This window comes from Schistocerca americana, chromosome 5 (genome assembly GCF_021461395.2).
Source record: "Schistocerca americana isolate TAMUIC-IGC-003095 chromosome 5, iqSchAmer2.1, whole genome shotgun sequence".
In the NCBI taxonomy this organism is placed as follows: Eukaryota; Metazoa; Arthropoda; class Insecta; order Orthoptera; family Acrididae; genus Schistocerca; species Schistocerca americana.
This window is the reverse complement of record NC_060123.1, coordinates 719,532,389-719,558,823: the sequence shown is the minus strand read 5'-3', so window position 1 is coordinate 719,558,823 and position 26,435 is coordinate 719,532,389. Positions and strand designations below refer to the sequence as shown.

The 26,435-nt window shown below is 43.1% G+C and overlaps 1 protein-coding gene across 1 annotated transcript in view; it reads left to right on the top strand.

Moving 5' to 3' along the window:
• Positions 1-2,139: 2,139 nt before the first annotated feature.
• The window catches only part of LOC124616658 (hypermethylated in cancer 1 protein-like), a 410,590-nt gene continuing 386,294 nt past the window's right edge, over positions 2,140-26,435 (top strand). The window contains exons 1-2 of the mRNA XM_047144986.1: positions 2,140-2,327; positions 6,108-6,194. Of these exons, the coding sequence (XP_047000942.1) occupies positions 6,165-6,194 (30 nt within the window). The 5' untranslated portion in view covers positions 2,140-2,327; positions 6,108-6,164. The remainder of the gene's footprint in view (positions 2,328-6,107; positions 6,195-26,435) is intronic.

The following is a 26,435-nucleotide window of genomic DNA, read 5'->3' as shown; positions in this document are numbered from 1 at the left end:
GATTAAAGCACAGGAACTGCTGCCAGAAATGAACAGTAAGGAGATAGACAGCTTTTGCTGGACTTGTGTAACTGAGAACATGGTCAATGAACCATTGGCTAAGCTGAGTAACTATAGAGCAGAGGATTACTATGGTCTCTCAAATTATGTTATTAAATATACCAGAAGTCAAATTGTATCGTCACTGACTAAAATAATCAACAAAATTTTAAATGAAGGTAATTATCTAGAACCTTTAAAAATATCTGTAGTTAAACCAGTACACAACAAAGGAGATATAGCATTACCAGATAACTATCGACCAGTATCACTTATACCCATAATATCAAAAATAATAGAATACTGCATGCATAAACAGATAAGTCAATATTTTGAACATAATGATATACTCACCTCCTCATGGCATGGTTTCAGATCCAGCCTTTCTACAGTAAAAGCAGTTGAGAGTATGGTAGCGAAAATATACAATTTTTTTGAAAATAAAGATATTATCTGTGCAACACTGTTGGATCTCAGAAAAGTTTTTGATATGGTCTCCCACAATATTCTCATAAAAAAACTCTACCACTATGGAGCAAGAGAGAATGCTCTATGCTTAATGCAGTCATACTTGGACAGTAGAAAACAGTTAGTTAAGGTAAATAATCAAATGTCACAATGTACATAAATGATTTACCTGCAGTTGTATCATGTGATGCAGTGCTATATGCTGATGAGACAACATTCATCACATGTGATACCAATCTAAAAAATGTGCAACACAGCATGGCAGTGGCATTGGAGATGTGCACTACTTGGTTTGCAGCAAATGTATTGCAGAAGAATGATAGTAAAACTGAAGCTATTGTATTCAATCTAAATACTCCCAGTCATGATAACAAAACAGTAAAATTATTATGATTTCATATAGCTCAAAAGCTCGTCTGGGATACCCACCCACACAGGGAAGGTGTGTGGCAAATTGGCACGTGCCATATATCTGCTGTACAAGCTGAAGAGCAGTGTCAGCAAATAACTTCTTTTATATGCATATTTTGCATTATTTCATTCTCACCTGTGTTATGGAATACTATTATGGGGCAATTCCGTAGGATAAAAATTAGTGTTTAAATGGCAAAAGAAAAATTATCTGTTTGATTATATATTTGCCATTCACTGAACTATGTGGTTCATAGACCTTGTAATTGATCTATTAGCAAACTTCTTGTTGTTATTGACATTTGCACAAATACGTATTGTATCCATCTTGGATTATTATATTGTAATTAATGGAATGTAGTCGAATTAAGTCGGGTGTTGCTGTGGGAATTAGATTAGGAAATGAGACACTTAAAGTAGTAAAGGAGTTTTGCTATTTGGGGAGCAAAATAACTGATCATGGTCGAAGTAGAGAGGATATAAAATGTAGACTTGAAATGGCAAGGAAAGCGTTTCTTAGGAAGAGAAATTTGTTAACATCGAGTATTGGTTTTAAGTGTCAGGAAGTCGTTTCTGAAAGTATTTGTATGGAGTGTAGCCATGTATGGAAGTGAAACGTGGACGATAAATATTTTAGACAAGAAGAGAATAGAAGCTTTCAAAATGTGGTGCTACAGAAGAATGCTGAAGATTAGATGGGTTGATCACATAACTAATGAGGAGGTATTGAATAGAATTAGGAAAAAGAGGAGTTTGTGGCACAACTTGACTAGAAGAAGGGATCGGTTGGTAGGACATGTCCTGAGACATCGAGGGATCACCAATTTAGTATTGGAGGGCAGCGTGGAGGGTAAAAATCGTAGAGGGAGACCAAGAGATGAATACACTAAGCAGATTCAGAAGGATGTAGGCTGCAGGAGGTACTGGGAGATGAAGAAGCTTGCACAGGATAGAGTCGTATGGACAGCTGCATCAAACCAGTCTCAGGACTGAAGACCACATCATCAACAACAGTTAATAATATTTGCAATGGAGAAGTTTATATTATTATTGTAATTGTTATTATTATAATGTTATTCCTGACGACACCAATTCCATGTAAATATGCTCAACGGTGGAATAAAACATTTATATTTGTATTTGAAATCGAGAGGTCGAAATGTGATAGTGCTAGCGCGGTCGACTGGTACGAAACAACATGGCGCTAAAAATGACTGTGAAAGTATTGAGCGCGAACGGTTCAAGTGCTTGCATATTTTCGCCAGAAATAAATATGCTGTGTGTATCATTTCTGACATATTTCGTCTCCCAGAATGCTGGTCTCGTTTGAAATATCGCCGAAAGTTTTCCTAAATTTCTACCAAGCAACATCTATTATGACAGCTATTCCCCGCTAAACACAAATGCTGGTACTAAACGTAACATACTGAAAAATAACTATGTTTGTATATATAATTCTTTCCTATGATTTGTGTTAAGTGGTCAAGATATGAAAATATAAAGTGATTACAGATGCACCGTACGGAAGCTAGAAACTAATGCTTCGGTTTTTACATAGCGTAATACAATTTGCAGACTATTGGCTTATCGCATTTAATAATATTTTATGAAAGTTGTGATTGCCCTCAGTTATAGATTTAATTCGCGTCATAGGCTACGTTAAACATAAATTCTCTGCAGTTGTGCAAGTTGGTTGGCTCTGTGTGCCACTTTATGATCAGCATTTCATACTAATTTCGTATTACTTTCCTTTGTGCGTACCAATTAATTGTGGTTAAAGAGTTGTTGTCTAGATTCCAAAAGTGCGCTACTGTTTTTGGGATTTTAATTGCAGACTATTAGACGTTCTTGGGCCATCAAACCGACTTTTCCTTGTATTAATATTTTATCATCGTATTCGAGTTCATTTACATGTTTATTGAGCCCATAGACAACGTACATTGTGTGTATCAATCGAAATTCGTATCAGAATCATTGAAAAGTAAACATGTATTTAATAACTAGGATTTAGCAAATTATTATTTGTACATCAATATTCTAGGCCTATACAATTTTAATTACCATTTTTCTTAAAGCAGCTATGCAGTATGTGTATAAATTCTGTATGGTGTAAGAGTTTTTCATATTTTTATGAATAGGTTTTGTGTTTATATTAGCGACATCTCCGTTTTGTACATAATATTAATTGTAATTTGTGTTACACTGTGGTATGAGTAAAATCATTTATACTGTAGTAACAGTTTTCTATCAAAGATGTTTTGAAAATATATTTTTTTTATCCCTCACAAGTTTGAAAGGAGTTTTCCTAGGTCGTTTGGACATAGGCTACATATGATGGCTTTTCATAGTGTTGTCTGTGGGCTCATATAAGAAGTGACAGTGCCTTGTGTCACGGTTTTTTATGGAGTTTTCTGAACATTTTAATTCTGCCCAGCCGAAAAGTTCATGTCTGTTCATGCTTCATAATATTTAAGTGCTTTAAATGCTGGCGTTAATGATTTTCTCCAGTAAAGGCTGGCTGTCATTCCTATTGCTCTCTTTTACATTTTGGGTCTCTGTTAATGTTTGATTTGAAGGTGCCTTCCCATGAAATTGTCGTAAATTAATGTAGAATGAATTAGTTCATGGTATATCGTTGTTATAATATTTGTGTCTAGGTAGCTGAGTTTATGTGGGAGTTGCAGGTCAAAAATTAGTTTTCCACATATATATTCTATGTGCTTATCCAATTTACAGTTGCATTTTTAATGAAATTTTAAGCTCTATGCTCATGCTTGCAGAATATAAGTAATAATGAATTAAAAGGGTCAGCCTTTTTGCAAGAGCATTTTTTTTTTTAAATATTCATACATGTCTCACCTCAGTTGTGACATCCTCATTGTTGTTATTGTTTTTTGTTTTTTATCCCTGAAATACATACATTCAGATTTTATGTATGTTAGGAAAATGTTACAGCAGTGTTTTGTTCTTTAAGTTGCATTTGTATTGTGCCTTGTTTTATATTGTGTGCACCCTGTGGTTGCAAACAAAAGTCAATCACAAATCAAAATTAATATGCCATGAAGTCTGCAACGTGAGGTGTTAGGGCAATGTCTGAACTGAATTTTTGTATTTAAACTATATTTTCTAATAATATAGTGTCATATGCTGCTGTTTTAGGCTTATCATTGTTGTATATTACTTATCCCAGGTGGCACTTACTTACTTTTTCTCCTGCTAAAAAGTGTATAGTACAAATGTAATTTAAAAAACAATCAAATTAATGCTGAGGATGTTGCAACTGTGGTGAAACATATTTTAGTATTAAAGAAAGTTGTTTTCTTGCAGAAAGGCGGACCCTCTTAATTCGTTATTAATACATGTTCACTGATTATTATATCATGGAATTTTGTGTACTTGGTGTTGTCTGCTATGCATACATCTATGCAAATGTTGCTATCTTTGTTGTATTTATTTACTCTGAAATTTAATTACAGTTCACTGAAGGAAACACAGAAAGGTGAAAACTGGAGGCTTATCATATTAGCCAGTGTTAAATCTACTTCCATTCTTTGTCAGTTAACTTAGGCATATTCTCAGCAAAAGGAAATGTAACAACACTAATGACTCCATCAGGCTGGAGCTACATTCAGATATCTGTTAAGTTAAAATTGTCATAGGTTTCAGATGTGCACTTTGTTGCTTGGAGTTTTGTCACCACAACCAAGAATTTCAACTGTAGTACACCTCTGGACTTATTGTCTGCTGAGTATAGCACCATTGTGCACATTCCAGTAAAGAGTTGGGGCTGGCACAATTGTGATGTGAACTTTCCCTGTTAATCAAACTGACATGGTTTGTGAGGAGGCAACAGCTGTAACAATTTGGAAATACGGAAGCGTCCGATCCCACCCGTCTGCTTTGACCCATGACGTCACAAATATGGCGGAAAGAGACACAAACACACACACTTTCCACAAGAAGCCTAATGACACTAACGGACAAGCGCGGGAAATGGGGTGTTTTGGGTGGGGGGCAAATTAAATATAATTAAATTTAGACGCCTTGCGTAGCTACAACGTGTAAGTGAAGACAGCCATGCATGAACACCCACCCACCTCCCCAGGGGTCGTAACCCCTGCAACCCATAGAAGATAAAGATGCTTCAGTAGCTGATTAGTTTTTCTTGTCTTAAAAAACAAAAAAACTCACGGGATAGAACGAACAGATCAGAAAGATAAATATAATAAACTAAAACAGAAATTCGAGGAAACAGATAATTAAAATAAGTAATAAGTGTTTTTAAATAAAAAAAAATCTCACGAGATAGAACGAACAGATCAGAAAAGTAAATAAAATAAGATAAAACAGAACTGGAGACAGCCACACTCAAACCAAACTCCGCGCCGTCATGACGTCACACCCGACAACATCCTTACGTCACGGGTCAAAGCTGACGCATGGATCGGACGCTTCTGTCGACCCAACAATTTTTATAATTTGCATTTTATTCATTATTATTTGATCTTCTTTTCCTTCAGTAGCCCTAATTCCATTAACAAGTTAATTTGTGCCCCATTGTTTCATAACTGTTCTTGAGCATATCTAAGTGCTTTTCTAGTTTATACTATTTATTGTACTGGTATTTATGTACGAGAAGCCCCATTACTTTTTTTGCAATACTGTGAGTGTGTGGAGGGTGAAACCTAGTGCCAGCGCATAGCCTATTCCTTGCGAATAACACCAAGGCGGCCGCCAAACTAAACATCCCCATCGATGGATAGATCATAGTCAACACATGCCCTCACTTTATACGGTGGAGAGGTTTGGTATTTAAACCAGACATTGGCACAAACTTGTGATCAGGAACTTTATGCCACCACCTCTCCTCTCCTTGCCGGCCAACTACTGGCAATGAAGATTTTTTCCACCGTCAGGATTCAAACTGGCTTACCATCAGGTCGAGTGCCACCGCACAAGCATATGTTAGTGACCTTGGCCACGGAGGCGGGTTCTGTTCTGATATTGCAGTAGCTTTTACTATTAATCACCCAGCTGCCATCCCTGCTCTCCCATATATATATATATATATATATATATATATATATATATATAAATAACACACACACACACACACACACACTCATTAATGAATAAAACAGCTTCTGCATTTACTAGTTTAGTAGACTCTTAAACAAGTGACCTTATAGTTCCAGGGAGGAGAAGACATGAAATAAAGGAACCTTGGGCTAGCAGTTTGCGACAATATGGATAACTCCAAATGGGGTGCTCAAAGGGTAAGTTACTAAGTTAGTTTTTAAGTAATGACTGAGGAGCAAATTGGTTTCCTGGAACCTCTGCCAAGCACACATCCCCAGATTACACGTGCCCTCCTGCAATCTTGGATGCATATTGTATGAAAGCTTTATGGCACCTGGTGTTCACATTTTGCACTTACAGTGAAACTCCTGCCTTGACCACAAAATATTTATTTTATTTCTTCCTCACATGCATTTTGCAATTGACTGAGAAACAGGACACCCAGTACAAAATATTGTGTCCCACTTACTCTTACCAAGCATCAGGTAAGAGTAAGTTGGAAACATTAGTTTTTATTGCCAGTGTTCTGTTCATTCGACAGTGGTGAAAAGCTGAAACATGCAAGGAAGAAATAAAATGAATATTTTGTAGTCGAGACAAGAATTTCAGTGTGTGTGTCTCTTGGTGCATTTATACCAACATGGTTCTCCCTCCCCACCTCGCCCCCACTCGAAGCAGTTAATAATGCTGATTTCATAACTTTTTCCATTGCATAATGATTGTTTTTTGTTCATTTATATGTCACTGCATGTTGTTTTTCCTTGTTGTTAATTTGCGTACCAGTCTTTCAGCCAAAGAGAAAATACTTGTATTGAGTGGGAATACTAGAAGCTAATTAATTAAATTCTTTTCAGACAATTTGTTACAAAAATAAATTGCATGTCACTAATTACATATCATGCTGTACACCATGTAAGTTATATGCCACACAATATGTGGAATGTCAGTTTGCTGATTGTTAAACAGAATTTATGTAAATATGGCAACAGGCTGAGTATTTACATGCTTTTTAATGACATATATTCAGCTGATTTGATGTTGCACAAAACAGTTCCCTCTCCTCTGCAAACTTCCTTGTCTCAGAGTAACATTTGCAGCCAGTGTTATAAAGTATTTGTTGTGTGTATTACTGTCTCTGTCTTACCTGAAAATTTTGGGGGTCTGAAGAATATGTGCGATCGTATTCTTTGAAGTATGATGACTTATGTCATGTGGATGGTATTTGGGAAATTTTGGTTTTTGTATTTCATTTGTAAATGTCAGACATTGTGACCCCCCCCCCCCCCCCAAAAAAAAAAAATAAATAAATAAATAAATAAATAAAGGTTAGTGAGATTCTGATAGTGGATCCCATCTGAAATTTTGACTCTGGTACCAGACTTACCTGTAGTGTATCCCAAGATCTAGGTTAGGTTGGCAGGCAATAATTTGCTTGTGAATTGGCAAGGCCAATGAATATGAGTGTGAAATAAAGGTTTGGTAACAGATTGAGCTGTAGCTTAACCTGGGCTGTAGCTTAACCTGGTATTTATATTAGCACCATATTACATACACTTTATCATATGTAATGAACTTTTTATTATAAAAACTAAAACTGCAGGATAAAGTGAGAAAATCTATACTACACATGGGACAAGTATCCAATGATAATTTACGTGGTGCATATTATGAACATATAATAATAACTTTTATTTGTCCATAACAACTTTAAAGTCTTGGACAGCTTTCGTATCATACCATACACATAATATACTATTATTTATACATTTACCACCCTTAAAAATATTTGAGTGAGTGTAAACAATAATGATGAGCCCATCTGTTTTGTGTATTGCAGTTATGAATGTCGATATTCGGTATGCTTATTTCATCAGCCTGTGTTACAAACATAACAATGTTCAAGACATACAAGGAATACACAATCAGTAAATTATAATTGTTGAAGTACTGTGGAACCTCACTTAACATGCACCTCCCATAACATGCAATTAGTATAACAAGCAAAACAAATTGTAAACAACTGACTCACTTAACGAGCGCAGTACTCTTTGGCAGGTTCGTGCTTGCCTACCATGGGGTCCAGCCTTTGCAGTATATTTTTCCTTCCATATGAATGTCTATCACCTTTTAGAGTGATTCTTGAGTTTCTCCTGGCGTATTTGATAATCAAAATATCCACGGGTGTGCTGCCGGTCTATAGTGTCCAATGGGCACAATATTTCGGCGATCATACATGTCGCCATCATCAGGTGAACTGACGGACTGAGCTCCTGTGAACGTGCCGGCACGGAGATCCGTACGCTATGGCTGCTCAGAGGGAACTGGGTTTTGTCGCGGCGGCGGCGGCCGATTTAAATACCCTCCGCCCGCGGCGCGCTCCCTCCGCCGTCCATGCCCCGCGCCACGGTTGCGCGGTGGAACAGATTGCGACGGCGTCTGAGATGACTTCGGTGTGATGGCTCTGTCCGCCATGGTCGTCACAACTATACGTTTGCTCGATTTACTCTTGATTAATCCAATCACTGGTTCCCAAGCATTGCTAAGATTATAGCCACAGTCACGGTTTATGAGGTCGTCATTGGTGCGAATTTCGATGGCCTCTCTAACAACGCTGTCCCAGTATCTCGACGTCTGTACCAGAACCCTCGTGCGGTCATACTCCATGGTGTGATTTTCCGACAAACAATGTTCAGCGACCGCCGACTTGCTCGGATACATCAGTCGAGTGTGCCTCTGGTGTTCACGGCATCGATCCTCGACGGTACGCATCGTCTGACCAATATACGACTTGCCACATTGACACTGAATCTGGTACATGCCGGCCTTCCTCAAACCGAGGTCATCTTTGGCGCTCCCCACCAGTGCACGAGTTTTATTTGGAGGACAAAACACAGTTCCGACCCGGTGTTTCTTCAGAATGCGGGCGATTTTCCCCGAGAGTGCGCCTGTGAATGGAATAAATGCAGTGCCTACCTCCTCCCTCGTGACTTCATCCATCTTAACAGGTTGTGCTGCAGTGGTTGGGCGGAGAGCACGTTGAATCTGCCACTCTGAGTACACATTTTTTCGAAATACAGTTCTCAGATGTTCCAATTCCTGGGGTAGACTCTCTGCGTCAGAGATAGTGCGCGCCCTATGTACTAGAGTTTTAAGTACCCCATTCCTCTGTGAAATGTGGTGGCAGCTGTCTGCGTGCAAATACAGATCAGTGTGCGTTGTCTTCCGATACACCCCATGACCTAGGGTGCCGTCAGCCCTTCTCTTGACCAAGATGTCAAGAAAAGGTAATTTACCCTCCATTTCAGTCTACATAGTGAATTTGATGTTGGGGTGTATGGAGTTTAGATGTGTAAGGAAGTCAAGGAGTTTATCCATACCATGTGGCCAGATGACGAATGTGTCGTCCACGTAACGGAAAAAGCAAGTAGGTTTCCATACAGTTCCACTCTCTCTTCTGTCGTTGGGGCATCCTCCGATGGCTCTCTGGGGCCGAGATCCATTCCCCAGTTTGTGGTCTGACATTAGCAGACGATGTCATCGTGGACCCTATTGCTATCTCCAACATCTTGGGCCGCCATTTTGCGGATATTTCAAGCTCTTCCCACTATCACCCTGCCTTCCTCCATCGGATACGAGCGGGAAGAGCCTCGGGCGATACCCTTCATTTCTCAGAATCCTGAGTGCTACAATGTCGCCTTTACTATGAGGGAGCTAGATCATGCTCTCACTTTATCCTGATCCTCCACCCCAGGGCCAGGTGATGTTCACATTCAGATGTTGCAGCATCTTTCTCTTGCAGCCAGGCCCTTTCTGCTTGATGCATACAACCGCATCAAGGCAGAGGGCACATATCAGAGATGCTGGTCTAAAGCCACTATCATACCCATACATACGCCAGGTAAGGACAAACACGTTCCTTCCAGCTACTACTCCATTTCTCTCACCAGCTGTGTTTGCAAGATGATGGAACGTATGATTCATGCCCGGCTGGTATGGTGGCTTGTCGATGCAATTTACTAGCCCCTGCACAGTGTGTATTTTGAATGTGGCGTTCTGCAGTTGACTGTCTCGCCACTTTGTCCACCCATATCATGAATGGTTTTCTGCAGAAATCCCAGACTGTGTCAGTGTTTCTCGATTTGCATAAAACCTATGACACCTGCTGGAGGACTGGCATCCTCCGTACACTCTACACGTGGGGCTTCAGAGGCTGCGTGCCTTGTTTCCTTCAGGGGTCTTTAAAAAGACAAAGTTTTTCAGGTACATTTGTGTTCTGCCTTGTCGGACACCTTTATTCAGGAAAACGGTGCAAATCAGTTTTCCTCTTCACTATTGCCATTTATTGTATAATGGCCTGTCTTCCGCTGGGCATCACTGGCTCCCTTTTCGTTCACAATTTTGCCATCTATTGAAGTTCTCCATGGACTTGCCTCATAGCGCAACATTTTCAGTGATATCTCGATCATATTTATTCATGGAGGATCGACAATGGCTTCCTTTCTTCCACTGACAAAACCATTTATATGAATTTCTGGAGGCACAATTGGTTTCTTCCACCATCTTCTGTTTATTAAAACTATGAGATTCCTGGGGCTCATGCTTCAGAGGAAACTGTTTTAATCCTCCCAAGTGTCTTCCCTGGCAGCCTACTGTATGTGGTCCCTCAATGTCCTACGTGTCCTCAATGGTACTTCCTGGAGAGCAGATCGAACCACCCTCCTCCGTTTGTACCGCTCCTTTCTCCGTTCGAAACTAGACTATAGGTGTTTAGTTTACCCATCTGCACATCAGTCTCTCTTACCCCGTCTCAATACTATACCCACACATGGCATCCGTTTGGCCACTGCCACCTTTCACACCAGCCCAGTTGAGTCTGTATGCAGAACGTGCCGAACCACCACTGTCGTATCTCCGTGACTCTCTCCTCAGCAGATACGCGTGCCGTTTGTCTGCAATGCGTGGCCACCCATCCTATGCCTCCTTCTTCAATACCCCTTTGGTCGCCAGTGTGGGGTGTGTCCCTCTTCTCTGCTACCTCTTGGAGTTTGCTTTTGGCTCTTGCTGTTGCAACTTAACTTCACTCCACCTGCAACTTTCCCAGTGAGTGTGAACCCTTCACCACCTTGGATTCGTACGGCGGCCCGTGTTCACCTTGGCTTTCGTTCTCTTCCCGAGGACACTACTTCAGCCTCACTCTATTGCCTTCAGTTACTTGACCTTCACATGGAATTTCATGATAGTACCTTTGTGTACACTGATGGCTCTCGGATTGACTGTGGTGTCGGGTGTGCCTTCATAATTCGTGCCGACATTTTTTGGTATCAGCTTCCTGAACACTGCTCAGTATTTACAGCAGAGCTCTTTGCCCTTTATCAAGCCACGCTGCACATCCGTCAACACAGGCTTTTCAATTGTGTCATCTGCTCATACACTCTTAGTGCCATTCAGAGCCTCTGTGTGCTGTACAGCGTCCATCCCTTAGTGCAACGGGTCCGTGAAAGCTGTCATTTGTTCACACATGATGGAGCCACTGTGATGTTTATGTGGGATCCTGGCCACTCCAGTCTGACAGGAAACGAGGCCACTTACGCTGCTGCCAAGACTACATTCCTTGTACATCAGCCTGCTAGTTCTTACATTCCCTCCGAGATTTCTGTGTTGCCATATGCAGCAGGTGGTGTCACTTTGTCATCACCACTGGACCTTCCTTCATGGGAACAAGCTCTGGGTTATCAAGCCTCTCCCAGTGGCTTGGATGACCTCTCAGCCCCCTCACTGCCAGGAAGTCATTTTAACTAGGTTGCGTATTGGCCACTATCTTTTTAGACATCGCCAATTGTTAAGTGGTACTCCCCCACCACTTTGAGCACATTGCGATCATCTTTTATCGGTCTGCCATTTCCTGACAGAATGCCCTTTTCTTAATTACTTACATTCTCGTTCGTGTTTGGCATCTGAGTTATCGGCCATTTTAACCAATGATGCACGGTATTTCGACTGCGTTTTACTTTTCATCCGCCGTAGCAATATGGCGAAGGTAATTTAATTTTTGATTCTGGACCTCTGTCTCTCTGTTTATATTTTGTAGACGTTTCTCCACGTCCATGTTTTCAGCTCTCTTCTCTTCCATCTATTGGGATTGACGTATAGTCATTTTTAACTGCTCTCTTTGCCTTCATGTTCTTCAGTTTTTAGATGGGCGTGTATAACCCTAGTTGTTTTTGCGCCCTAAAACAAAGCGAAACAAATAAACAAACAGATCTATTCTTGAAAAAGATGCCAAAGCATACCTTCATAACAGCAGAGCAGAAAACTTTGCCCAGTCACAAACCAGTGAAAGACTACGTCACACTGATATTCTGTGATTTGAAAATAAATCACTGCGTGTTACCATTCAGAAACTCTTCAAGTCTTCAAGAAGTGTAAAGTCCAGAAAAGAAGGTTAAATGTGAATTGGAGATCCAACAAGGCTTGGGTGGCACATGATCTATTTTGTGATTGGACCAGTGCAAGTGTTTGGTGCTTCAGTGAAAAAATATTTGCTTGAGACGAATCTGCCATTCAATGTTTTGCTTACCATGGACAACATTCCTGCCCATTCTCCAGGTCTACAAGACCACCTCCTTAAAGAATTTCAGTTCATCGAGATCCAATTTCTGCCTCCCAGCACCACACTGTTCCTCCAGTGTAAGGACCAGCAAATTATTTCTAAGTTTAAGAAGCTCTACACTGAAGCACTCTTTGGGGATTGCTTTGAGTTGACTGAAGCCACCAATCTCACTCTCAGAGGGATTTGGAAATGTCACTTCAACATCATTGCCTACATCAAGATGATTGAAAAAGCATGGGATGGGGGTTACCAAGAAAACTCTAACTTCTGCTTCGAAGAAGCTTTGGCTGGAGTGCATTGTTGAATGTGACTGAGGCATTTGAGTTAGTACCTGTGGACTTTGTAGTCAACAGGATTGTGTCTTTGGCCAAGAGCACGGGACTAGAAGTGGATAACAATGATATCAGTGAGCTTGTGGAACATCACAGCCAAGAATTGGCCACCAAAGAGTTTGTGGAGTTGCAGTGTGTTTCACAGCAGGAAGTTGCATCATACATTGAAAATCGTCGCCCCAATAAAGCAATGGCTATGGGTGCTAAAAATGTATTTGACAATAATGCTGTGTCGCATTTTTGCCACATGTTGGAAGTGTCGGCAGAAACAAATTATATAGATAGCTTCCTAGCAAAAAAGAATTAGTTATGTATTGTGAATAATAAAGTACATAAAACTGTATGTATAATTTTCTTTAAATAAATGGTACGAATAAGATAAACCTTTTAGTACTTTTTCTGCACATAACGCACGATTGTATTTTACATTAATTTATAGAGGATAAATTGTTTCACTTAACGAATGTTTCGCACTAAGAGTGAGATTCTGAAACACTGTGCGAGGTTCCACTGTAGTTACTACAATATTGGCCTTTGCTTGTATTAGCAGTTGTTGTAAATGCTCTCTTTTTAAGCCCGAATATCCTGTCAGTGTAGAGTGTGGCTAACCTACCTTAAATTTCAGCCTCAAATGTGAGTGTATTAATATGTATTAGACTTGCGTGACCACAGAAGGAATTGATAGATTTGAAGGAATTTTCATTAAATAAATATTGCAGCTAATCTTCTTGCAAGTGGAGTTGACATGCTCTTTCCACGTAAAATGATCTTCGATCACAGTGGCTAATAACTTATCTATCAGATGTTTCAACTGTAGGCCTTGATCCAGTATGAGATTGGTGATAATCTAACAAGACCTTTGTTCCATCAGTCTTGGCCGTATCCAGTGTATGTTTGTTCATTGTCAGATTTTCTGTGTTTAGTTCAAAGTCATATTTAATGCTTTGGAATACTAGCTGCTCAGGATGACCCCAGCTAATAAGTGAGCAAACGAAAGTCATATGGCGCAAATGGCTGGGAGAGCCCAAAGAGCAGGTTCGGCCACTCAGTTGGAAAGGTTTTCCCTGTCCTCCGTGCCTGCAGCCACCTCTCCTTTGCGAAGTATGAGAGCTGTCTGTGTGGGTATAGATCACCATAGTGGTGTATATATTGTAGTGTCACAGACGAAAGACGAGGGAGAGGGTCAAACCGGGTGCTGTCGCACAGCTTACTCCTCTCAGAAAGTGACGCGGGGCCACCGAGCTTAATGTCACTGTCTGGTGGAATGCAAGTTACCTACTTGTGTTTTCCAGAATAAAGCACCTACTGCTTATAGTAAACATATGTTTGCAAAGAACTACATAGTCATGTTGAAATACGTGAGAATTCTTTTAATCGTACATTATAATGTGTAATCTTTAGAAAATACACTGTTATTCATTTGCTTTTACACTTTCAAACGTACCACAAAATTTAAAAACAGTTGTCACTATTAGAAATCACTCACCACATCTTCATATGGTGATTCACATCCTTCTACATCTACATACATACTCTGCATGGCGGTGGTTACCACATACCACTATTAATCACTTTCTTCCCTGTTCCACTCACAAATAGAGTGAGGGGAAAGCAACTGTCTGTATGCCTCCATACGAACCTAATTTCACTCGTCTTACCGTCGTGGTCCTTAACCAAAATATATGTTGGCGGCAGGAGAATCGGTCGGCAGTCGGCCTCGAATACTGGGTTGCTGAATTTCCGTAATAGTGTCTCACGAACAGAGTGTCATCTTCCCTCCAGGTATTCTCGTTTGAGTTCCCAAATTGTCTCAGCAGTACTTGCCTGTCGGTTGAATCTCCCAGTAACAAATCTAGTAACATGCCTCTGAATTTCTTCGATGTCTTCCTTTAATCTGACCTGCTGGGGATCCGAAACACTTCAGTAGTGCTCAAGAATGGGTTGCGCTAGTGTTCTATAAGCTGCCTCCTTTGTAAAAAAGCTGCATGTCTGCAAAATTCTCCCAATAAAATGAGGTCGAGAATATGCCTTCCCTGCTACTGACTGTATGTGCTCGTTCCACCTGGTATCACTTTGCAGCATTACAGCTACATGTTTAATGGAGGTGACTGTGTCAAGCGGCACATTGCTAATGCTTATACACCTTTACAGGATTGTTATTCCTACAGATCCACATTAACTTACACATTTTTTCTTCATTTAAAGCAATCTGCCATGTGTCACACCAACTAGAAATTGTGTCCAAGTCATCCTGTATACTCTAATAGTCATTCAACGATGACATCTTGCTGTACGCCAATCGTTATCAGACAGCTGCAGATTGCTGTTCGCTATGTCTGTCAGGTTGTTTATGTATGTAGAGGACAAGAGTGGTCCTCTCACTGGGGCACCCCTGATGATACTCAGATCTCTGATGAAACACACCATCGAGGACAACTTACTGGGTTCGATTGGTTAAGAAATCTTCGAACCACTCACATATCTAGGAATCTAATCTGTACTTGTAGCTGTACTGTCAACTGTGGAGTACCGTGTCAAATGCTTTTTTTCAAATCGAGGAATAGGGAATCTGCCAGCACTTCATTGATGGTTTGTAGGAATGGGGCAACACGACTTTTGCACGAGTGATGCTATCTAAATCCTTGCTTATTTATGGACATAAGCTTTTCTGCCTCAAGAAATATTATATTCAAACTCGAGATTTGTTCAAGAATTCTACTGCAGACAGATGTTAAGGATATCGGTTTGTAGTTATGTGGGTCCATTCTGCTACCTTTTTTATGTACAGGAGTCACCTGCTGCCCTTTTTTCCAGCTGCTCGGAACATTTTGTTGGGTGAGAGAGCCACAATTACTGCAAGCTAAGTAGAGGCGAATTCAGCAGAGTACTCTGTAAAACCAAATTTAGATTCCATCTGGACCTGTGACTTATTTGTTTTCAATTCTTTTAGTTGCTTTCCCTATTTCTATGTCCCCCAGGTGGGAGTCTGTGCCACAATCAAATGATCGTATGCCTGTTTAATGATTTTATGTATGACCAGAATTTCTTTGGGTTCTCAGCAAGATCTTTCACTGTTTGGTGGGGTTACACAGATGGCATCAGAAGCAGCTTCGGCCAATCTACTTGGAAGATTCTTTCATGCCTTTTGGTTCACAGATCCAGCACAAAGACAGGGCATGCGGCAGCCACCGTTACAGTCGCAGACATCGCCTCCGACAGCACATGGGAAATGCTCATGGACATCAGCCTGGCGTCGCCATCACTGTCAAGTCTATGACAGTGGAAGTTGTTTTATGCTTCACTCAATGATCTTACAGATGCACAAATGGCTACTAACCTTTTCGTGTCAACATTTGCTCATTCTTTTGTGAACCGAGAGTGCAACAATCTGTTTCCTCATAATTTTCCAAATTTGATTATTAATCCGCAGAGGATCTTTTCCATCCTTAACCCACATAGTTTGAAGCTACGTCTCCAGACTGTAATGTACAATTAGTTTAATTTTTGCACACAATTCTTCTACATCCTGCATGTTAGATCTGAATGGTGTCCATTCATTATGATGTATACTTTAGTCATTACAACAAAACTTATCCTGCTTGCCAGGCTAGGCTGTAGCTACGAAACCGCACACACGTATTTGTGTTTGACACAGGCTGTCTCTTGGCGAGTAGGCAGCACAGTGACTTTACTCTGACAGGAGCTTCTTGGAAGTGAGCAGTAACTGACCTCAAAATAGAACTGTCCTCCTGACCCTGGTAATGCCTCAGAACTATGAGAGGCTTGGCTTCTTCCTCTCATCTAGTTGGCAACTTGTAATACTGCTCTGTTGTGTAGTATCTCTGCTGTGGTCGATCCTTCTTGCACCGTTCTTGATATTTGACGGCACGGGGCATCGCAGTTCACCCCCACTCCCTGCCTGCAATCTGCCCCGACGTTGGGTACGGAAATGGAAAGTGACGGTTGAGGGGAGGAAAGAATGCTGACACAGTTGCAGAGGTAGATGCTGAGCACGCACCCTCACACCGGTATACACACTGTGCTCGGTCGAAAATGCCGACCGGGAAACCGACCGCAGAGTGCGCATTGGCACTCGTAGATGCAGAGGCAGACGATACGACAGGTGGGCCGCATAGGACGATGTCTGGGTGCTCTGGCTGGGTGGGCAGGTGTGATCCTGTTGCTGGCAGCATCACAGGCTGCCGGCACGACTTGACAGTGATGGCGACGCCAGGCTGATGTCCATGAGCATTTCCCATGTGCTGTCGGAGGCGATGTCTGCGACTGTAACGGTGGCTGCCGCATGCCCTGTCTTTGTGCTGGATCTGTGAACCAAAAGGCATGAAAGAATCTTCCAAGTAGATTGGCCGAAGCTGCTTCTGATGCCATCTGTGTAACCCCATCAAACAGTGGATAATGTAGATGGAAAGGGACAGTAGCTCAGACGCCACACGCAATTCCCATCTGCAATCCCTGTATGTTCCAGTGTGGCCCAGCAAAATCTATGTGCAAGCATTGCTAAGACCCGTCAGGATATGGCCAGTCAGAGTACCTCTGTGGGGTAGTGGACTGACACATTGGAGTCATGCCCTCTATTTGTGCTTTCCTGCCCCCTACCCCTACCCCCCCCCCCCCACCCCCCCCCCCCTACCCCCATTCTTCCTTCCCAGACTGCATTTCCTTCACCATGCCCCTCCATCCTCATCCTTGCTCCTTCCCTGCTGCCCCCTCCTTCCCCTCTCTCGGTTTTCTTACTTACGTTGACCTGGCTATCCACCTGGTTCCCTGCGTTCCTTGCGGATTTGTTCCTCTTGCCTCTTCTCTTTCATAATTTTTGGCGTTTCTGGTCCCCCCTTGGAGTTTGACCTCCACTTCTAAATTTTCTGTCTTTAGTGTGAGTCATTTGGGGAAGAACTTCCTCCCTAGTATCTATGGCATGGATTTCTCTCCCTCCCCTTACTGCCGCTTTTCATCTCCTGTCATATCCCCCCTCAAACCCAAGCGATCACCAGCATGTGCAGACATTCTGTTGGTGGGGTGTTATGTGCCCATCTGGCTGAGCTCACTGACAACACAGGGATTACACTACTGATACCCAACGTGTTCCCTCTCCGTGTATGCCCAGGAGGGATTGATTGTCATCTTGGAGCATCAGATCTCCCAGCAACAGCTGTGGGTGGGTAGTATCCATGGGGAGATCCCCTGGTCAGAGTGGGTGGTATCAGGGCATATGCTTGGCGCATGAAGCGTATCTAAGTGCAAAAATCTGGACATTTTCGAACTGCTATCTCTTCGAGTAGTAGCGGTTCCTAGAATGTTGCTTCGTATGAGCATTCAGTCTTCCCTTACCTGGATACATCCTGGGAGGAGAACCAGGCTTGCCGTCTTAGGATGAAACATTTTCCCCGCTACCCTGTCTGTACTAGGATGGACGGGGACACATTCACTGCCACAAAACTGTTGTTTTTTGTGGAGAATATCGTGTACAGGTTTGGCGAAGTGGAGTATCTCGATAAGATGCAGTCAGGCTCCCTGTAGATAAAAGCTGCTTCTGCTACCCAGTCTGCAGCCCTCGGTGCTTGTGATCACCTTGAAGATGTCCTGGTGTTTATTGCCCTTCAGAAGTCCCAGAATATGGTACAGGGAGTGATTTTTCATAGGGACTTTGTCCTGCAAACTGATGGGGAACTCTGGGCTAATCTGGAGCGACGCGGCATTCATTTTGTTGGGCGTGTGCAGAAAGGTCATAAAGATAACCGCACTGATACTGCCAGCCTTATTCTGGCTTTCGTGTGGGTATCCTCCCAGAGAAGGTTGAGTTTATGTGTTACCAATATGATGTGAAGCTCTGTGTCCCACCACTCGTGAGTTGCTTTCAGTGCTTATGTTTTGGGCATATATCTTCCCACTCTACGGCAGACCTCTGTGTGGCAGCTGTGGACACGAGGGAAGAGCCTGTGTCAATTGTCACGACCATCACACTCATCGCTTGCCAGATTGCCCAGCTTACGGAGAGAGGGAAGAAGATTCAAGAGTACAAGTCCCTGGATCGTCTGTCATATGCTGAGGCTTGCCAAAAATTTTACCGACTCCACCCAGTTTCGATTTCTTCTACTTTTGCCTCTGTTACATCCTTTCTCTGTCCTATCTCTTCTGCATCTCAGCCCTTTCACCCTTTCATCTTCTCCTCCCCTGCAGTTCCCATGCCCTTCCCTCTGGATGTCACTCCCCCTCCCCAGCTAAAGAAGTACCCCCATTCTTCGGTGCACACCAGTGATGGGGCTGTAGCCCGGGACCCCTTTCCCTGACATGTCTTGTGGTGGAGGCCTACTATCACAACTTAGCCATGGGGCACATTGTGCACTGCTAGGTCACCCTTTCTCTCTTTCGGTTCTGGATCTTGCAGAAGCCTGCCCTCCTCAACCTCCAAAAGAGAAAAAGAAGAAACATAAGTCTCAGGACAAGGCCCCTCTGGTGCCCCCAGAGGTGCCATCTCCCCCTTCACCTCTTGTTTATGGATGTCACCCCATCCTCGTTGATGACCACTGACCTGATGACATGACTTCCCCTTGGCTTCTTTACGCCTAACCTGGACTCTCACCACACGATAATTCAGTGGATTTGCAACAAATATTACTGTCACCTATCTTAAACACAACTTGTTTCCTCTTATTCTGTGTTCTGTCTTGCTCTTCAACAAATGCGCTTCCATGATGACCACTCTCCAATGTTTCTTGGTTATCAGGCATTCTTTCAGAATTGTGCTGGCCACAGGATAACGTCTGGAGGGGTCTGCACTTTGGTTTGCACCGATGTCATTAGTGACTGGATCCCCCTTCATACCTACATGGAAGCAATAATGGTACAAGTGCGAATGACACCAGCAATCACCATTTGCAAAGTCTACCTCCCTCCAGGTAGGCCATTTCCTTGTGTTGACCTGCCTACCTTAATACAGCAGCTCCCACCCCCATATCTCCTCCTCGGAGACTTCAATGCATGCCACTCCCTGTGGGGGAATGCCACTTCGACAGACAGGGGTCTTCTAATTGAGCAACCCGTTAGAGACTTTCATTTGTTTCTCCTCAATGACAGATCTCCTTCAGTGTCACTTATGGCACTTTTTATCCTATAGATCTCACGGTCTCCTCCCCTGGTCTCACGACTTCTGTATGTTGGTCACCCTGTGATGATCTTAGTGACAGTGACCACTTTCTGGTGAGTCTGTTGTTCTCTGCTGCCAGCAGACAGACACAGGCTCCCACATTGGGCATTCTGCAGAGCCAATTGTCCTTTATATACATCTGCTGTGCACTTCAACACCTCTATCTTACATTGTTTTGATGCGATAGTGCGAGATGTCTCTGTTCTTCGTGCTGCTGGCACTGGTATCCCACTATCCACAGGTCCCTCTAGTCATTGACTGGCACTGTGATGGACCAAGGATGTAGCAGTCGCTATTCCGGACTGCCAATGAGAGCTCCAACGATTTAAATGACACCCTTCACAGACCAGCGTTATCATTTTGGGGTGTCTCCGTGCTGTCTTGCTGCCTTTTTAGGCAGAGTCAAGGGGAATGCTGGGAGGGCCATTTTTCCTCCCTGGGGATGTATGCCTCTTCATTGTAGGTTTAGTCCCAGCTCCATAGCCTTCTGGGCTGCCAGTGATAAACAGTTGTCTAGGGTCTTATCCTACATGGTGCTCTGTGTGCTGATCCATGCAGAACACCAAACCACACATTTACGACATTGTTAGCGTCCTGTTCCTATCCTACCACCTTCAGCAAAAATGCTGAGTTGAAGAAACAGCCCTAGCTGTTTCAACCCTTACCAAACTGAATCCTATAATGAAGCCTTCACTGAATGGAAATTTGTGCAGGCTCTTACCCTTTTCACATGACATGGCCCCAGGCCTGAATTCCATCCACAAGATGATGATCCAACACCAGGATGTTACCCAGAGACATCATCTACTCAGGTTCTTCAAGTGCATTTGTGTCACGGGTGTCTTCCCCTTGTAATGGTTAGACAGCATAGTTATCCCTGTCTTTAAACATGGGAAGAACCCAGCATCTTTAGACAGCTATTGCCAGATTACCCTGACTCATGTACTTTGTAAACTACTCGAGATGATGGTTAGTTTCCGATTATCTTGGGTACTTGACTCTCAGGGTCTTTTGTCCCCATATCAGTGTGGCATCTGGGAAGGACAATATACAACTGACCATTTACTGAGATTGGAAACAGCAATCCGACAGGCTTTCACTAACTACCGACACCTTGTCACCATCTTCTTTGACCTAGATAAGGCAAACGACATGGCTTGGCACCGTCAAATTTTTGTTATGATCCCGACTGGGGCATTCATGGCCCTCTTCAGATTTTTATCCGCGACTTTTTATCCCACCGGCTCTTCCGGGTTGGAGTTGACACTTCATTCAGCACCCATTGGATCCAGGAAAACAATATCCCACAGAGTTGTGTGTTAAGTGTCACACTCTTCATCATTGCATCAGTGGGCTTGTAACTTCTGTGGGGCCTCTGGTTACACTGACATTGTACACTATGTGATCAAAAGTATCCAGACACCCCCAAAAACAGGAAGTAATCATTAGACATTTTGAGAGAGAACAGAATAGGGTGCTCCACGGAACTTACAGACTTCGAATGTGGTCAGGTGATTGGGTGTCACTTGTGTCATATGTCTGTACGCACTCCTATACATCCCTAGATCCACTGTTTCCGATGTGATAGTGAAGTGGAAACATGGAGGGACACGTACAGCACAAAAGAGTACAGGCCGACCTTGTCTGTTAACTGACAGAGACTGCCGGCAGTTGAAGAGGGTCATAACATGTAATAGGCAGACATCTATCCAGACCATCACACAGGAATTCCAAACTGTGTCAGGATCCACTGCAAGTACTATGACTGTTAGGCTGGAGGTGAGAACCTTGGGTTTCATGGTCGATCAGCTGCTCATAAGCCAAACGATGCCTCGATTTGTGTAAAGAGAGTAAACATTTGACAATTGAACAGTGAAAAAGCATTGTGTGGAGTGAAAAATCACAGTACACAATGTGACGATCCAATGGCAGGGTGTGGGTATGGCAAATGTCCTGTGAACGTTATTTGCCAGCATGTGTAGTGTAGTGCCAACAGTAAAATTCAAAGATGGTGTTTTTCATGGAGCACCCCTTGTTGTTTGGTGTGGCACTATCACAGCACAGGCCTACATTGATGTTTTAAGCACCTTCTTGCTTCCCACTGTTGAAGAGCAATTTGGGGATGACGATTGCATCTTTCTACACAATCGAGCACCTGTTCATAATGCAGGGCCTATGGTGTAGTGATTACCTGACAATAACATTCCTATAATAAGACTGGCCTGCACAGAGTCCTGACCTGAATCCTTTAGAACCCCGTTGTGATGTTTTGAAACATCGACTTCATGCCAGGCGTCACCTCCCAACATCAATACCTCTCCTCAGTGCAGCACTCCAGCACCTGGTTGAACGTATGCCTACGAGAATGGTAGGTGTCATTAAGGCTAAGGGTGGACCGACATCTTAGGAATTTCACCATTACTGGTGGAGGGTTCCAAGAACTTGTAAATCATTTTCATTCAGGTGTCCGGTACTTTTGAGCTCATAGTGTACGTTGACAATTTTTGCGACTGGTGCAGCTCCCACTTGGTAGCATCTGCCGAACGCCAGCTCCAAGCTGCCATCCAATGGGCTTCTGCGTAGGCTTTCTCCCTCCAAAACATTGGTTATGCATTTTTGTCATCAACCCACAGTACGCTGCGATCTAGAACTTTATTTAGGCAACCACTTTATTTAGGCACCTTGATGTTGTAGCACAGTCCCATTTCTTGCGCCTTATTTTTGATAAAAATCTGACCTGGCTGCTCCATATTTACCAACTGAAGACTACCTGCAGGCAATGCCTACTATTTTCCACCTCGTGGCCCACACATCTTGGGGTGCAGGCAGTGCTGTTCTCCTCCATCTTTACCACACTCTGGTTTTATCCGGACTAGATTGTGGTTGTCAGCTTTATGGATCGGTGGTTCCTTCCACTCTGAAACTACCTGATCCTGTTCGTCATTATGGGATGTGCATGGCTATCAGTGCCTTTCCCATCAACAGTCTCCTCACAGAAGCAGTAATTCCTCCACTACAAATATGATGGAGTCAGCTCCTGGTTTCTTATGTGGTCGCCATTTGATGATTCCTTGACTGCCCTCGGGTGGGGTTGCCGTTTGTAATGCGTCTCACTTTCCTCTATTGGGATCTCCATCTCAACTCACTGGAAAGTGCCCCTTGTTGTTTTTCTTGCACCCTCCCCTCCCACCCCACCCCCGCACCCCCACCCCCGTCATCCTTGGATGATGATGCCTTGACCATGGATTAGAATTGAGCTGTTCCAGGGTCCTAAGGTCTCTGCCGTCTCAATGATATTCCAGTGTCTTGTACGTTCCATCCTCGAAGGGTTCTAGGCTGCTAACATTTTTTCCACTGATGCTTCTAAAATGATAGATAGGGTGGGATACTTCTGCTGGCATGGAATACCATTTACGGTCAGGGTCATGTTGTGTGCTCACAGTAGAGGTGCTCACCATTAACCATTTTCTTTCTGAGGCCTCCCTCCACAGTGTTTTAATATTTACCTACTCAGCAGCCTGCAGGCTATAGACTGATGCTACTCTCATCGCTGTTTGGTCTCTGCCATCCTTGACCACCTCTCTACCCTCGGCCATACCACCCGCTAAGTTGGCTTCCTCTGGGTCCCAAGTCATGTGGTATCCAAGGGAATGAACTGGCTGACCTTTTGGCTAAAGAGGCAGCTAGTTATCCCCCCATTCCCTTTCATGATTCGAGGTGCAGATATGAGGATACACATCTGCTGCTCTCAGTAATAAGCTTCGCACAATCAGGGAGACTACTGCAGTCTGGTACATTTCCCTTCACTTCTCTTGGAAGGAGTCCATTGTCTTATGCTGTCTATGCGTCAGTCATCTGGGCTCTCCCATTGCTTTCTTTTGTATAACAAGCCACCTCCACAGTGTGGCTGTGGAGCCAGACTGATGGCATCCCCTTCTTTTGGCCCTTTGTAGTAAGTATAACCTTCCAGATTTGTTTAATATTAGCAGACAGTTCATGGATGGTTGAAATGGTCCTCAGTTTCCTACGTGAAAGTGGTTTTATCTTAAATGTTCTATCTTAGACGAGTAATTTTTGGAACTGTGGGACTGATGGCCTCGCCATTTAGTCCTGTACCCTTCTGAATCAATCTGTCTATTTGTGCATCCATTCCCAGCCATGTACAATTTTGCCTTGCCAGCTGCTTGGTATGGACAATAGCCCAGTGTCCTTGTTGCAACAACCAAAGAACTTCTCACTGGAGGGACTGAGGGACCTTGACTCTACCATTGCGACTTTTTGTGTGCAGCAGCAGGATGCCCATCTGCACAGAGATGGCACACCGGCAAGCAAAGTAGTGACTACTGGGCAGTGGATCTCCTTCAGACTCTGCGGTCACCCACAACAAACCAACTCAAAGCACCTCCTGTGCGACCCTGTAGAAGATGACCAGAAAGTCTTCCAAAAGTCGGATTTCGTCTGAACCAATATGATGATAGGAATCCTCAGAGGAATCAAAATGCAGCATTGATGCCAGTAAGAAACCTCGACAGGGGGTTGGCTTTGGACTGTTTGGTAGAGGATCGATATGACAACACAACTTGTACTGGTAATTGGACAAGAGAAGGGCATGCCGTTATAACTTTTGGCTGTACATGCTGGGGCAGGCTGGGAGGAGCCAAACAGAGCCATCAGTGGTCTGTTGTGCATTACTAGAGAAAATCGATGGCCATACAGGTACTGACAGAAGTGCATGACCACATATTACTGACAGAAGTGCATGACCACATAAAAGATAGCCTTCAACTTGACTGTAATTGCATTGGCCCTCAGTCAATGCCATTGACGCATATCCAATTGGCCTGTCCCTGGGGCTCACTTGGTGTGACAACACCACACCATGAGCATCTACTGCAATAATGACAGGCTTGCAGGGGTCGATGTGGACCAAACGCCAATCACTTAGTACTGTGTCTTTCAGTCGCAGGACAGTGGTCAGACATTTGGCTGACAATACGAATGGAATGCCCTTGCAGCCGCACAACTGATTCAAAGGCACCACAATCTGAGTGGCTTTTGGTATACAATGGATGTAACAGGTTAGCTTCCCCATTACAGCTTGCAATTCTGATATGTTACAGGCAAGTTGCGAATGGCCACTGAATGTGACTGACAGGTGGATGCTGTGTACATTAATCACCTGGTAAAGTTACTCCATTTCAGTGAGAAAGAAGGAACACTTAGAATTGTAGCATGTCAGTCCCATTTCGGACAACAGTTGAAACAATGCCTTTAAATTTTGTAAGTTTCCTGTTGTCATATGACCAGAGACAACTGTATAATCTTAACAGAACAAGAAGGTACTTGTGGCGTCAGTTGCTAGAGGAACCTTCGGAAAGCAGCTGGGGTGGAAGTGCTACCGAATGGTATCCGCTGAAACTGGAATAGTCACTCGTGTGTGTCGATCACAAAAATCTTCTTTGACTCTTCATCTAAAGGCAATTGCAGATAGGCCTTCTGGAGATTAATTTTGGATAGAAATGACCCTGACCTAATTTGTTCATGAAATTCTCAGGATGGGGCAATGGAAATGAATCAACAACAGTTTGTGGGTTGACGGTTAGTTGAAAGTCTGCACAGAGTCTCAACCCACCCAACAATTTAGTAAGGACCTCCGTTGTTGACATCCGTTGGCTGGCTGACATTGTTTTGATGATGTCACTGTCCTGCAACCATTGTAACTCTGTGGCAGCCCAGTCCCATAATGCATAACGGATGGGACAAGCACGAAATAACTTTGGCTGTGTATTGTCTTTCAATGTTGTGTGGGCTTCAAAACCTTGGCCCTTGCCTAAACTACTGTGGAACAGTGAACTGTACTTGTCACATAATCCATTAATGTTGGTCGGAAACCAAGATGAATTAAGTTGTAATGTGTTCCAATGAACTGACAATCCGAAAAAGTCAAGGCTATCCATTTAAAAAGTGTTTCTAGACTCATAAGAGAACAACACATGAAATAACACTGTTTTGGCGGTACCACGGAAATGACTGGTAAACTGCCCACTCCAGGCAATGGAATAGATTGTCCATTATATGCTGACAACGAGTTACGTGGTTTGCTCAAGCTGTGGGTTAGCTAATCATTTGTACCTAGTGCAGTTGAGCAGTGTAACAGTATTTAACTGAAATTAATACACTCGTCATCTCTTGCTGGTGACTGTACGGCACCAGCAGTCTCTAAGAAGGGTCAGATCGAGTACAATGCCGACAGGTATGACCCTAAATAGTTTCCCTCCCTTGCTACACCATGGGAGGAATGTAGGTCTACAGAACAGAGAGAGCGATATTT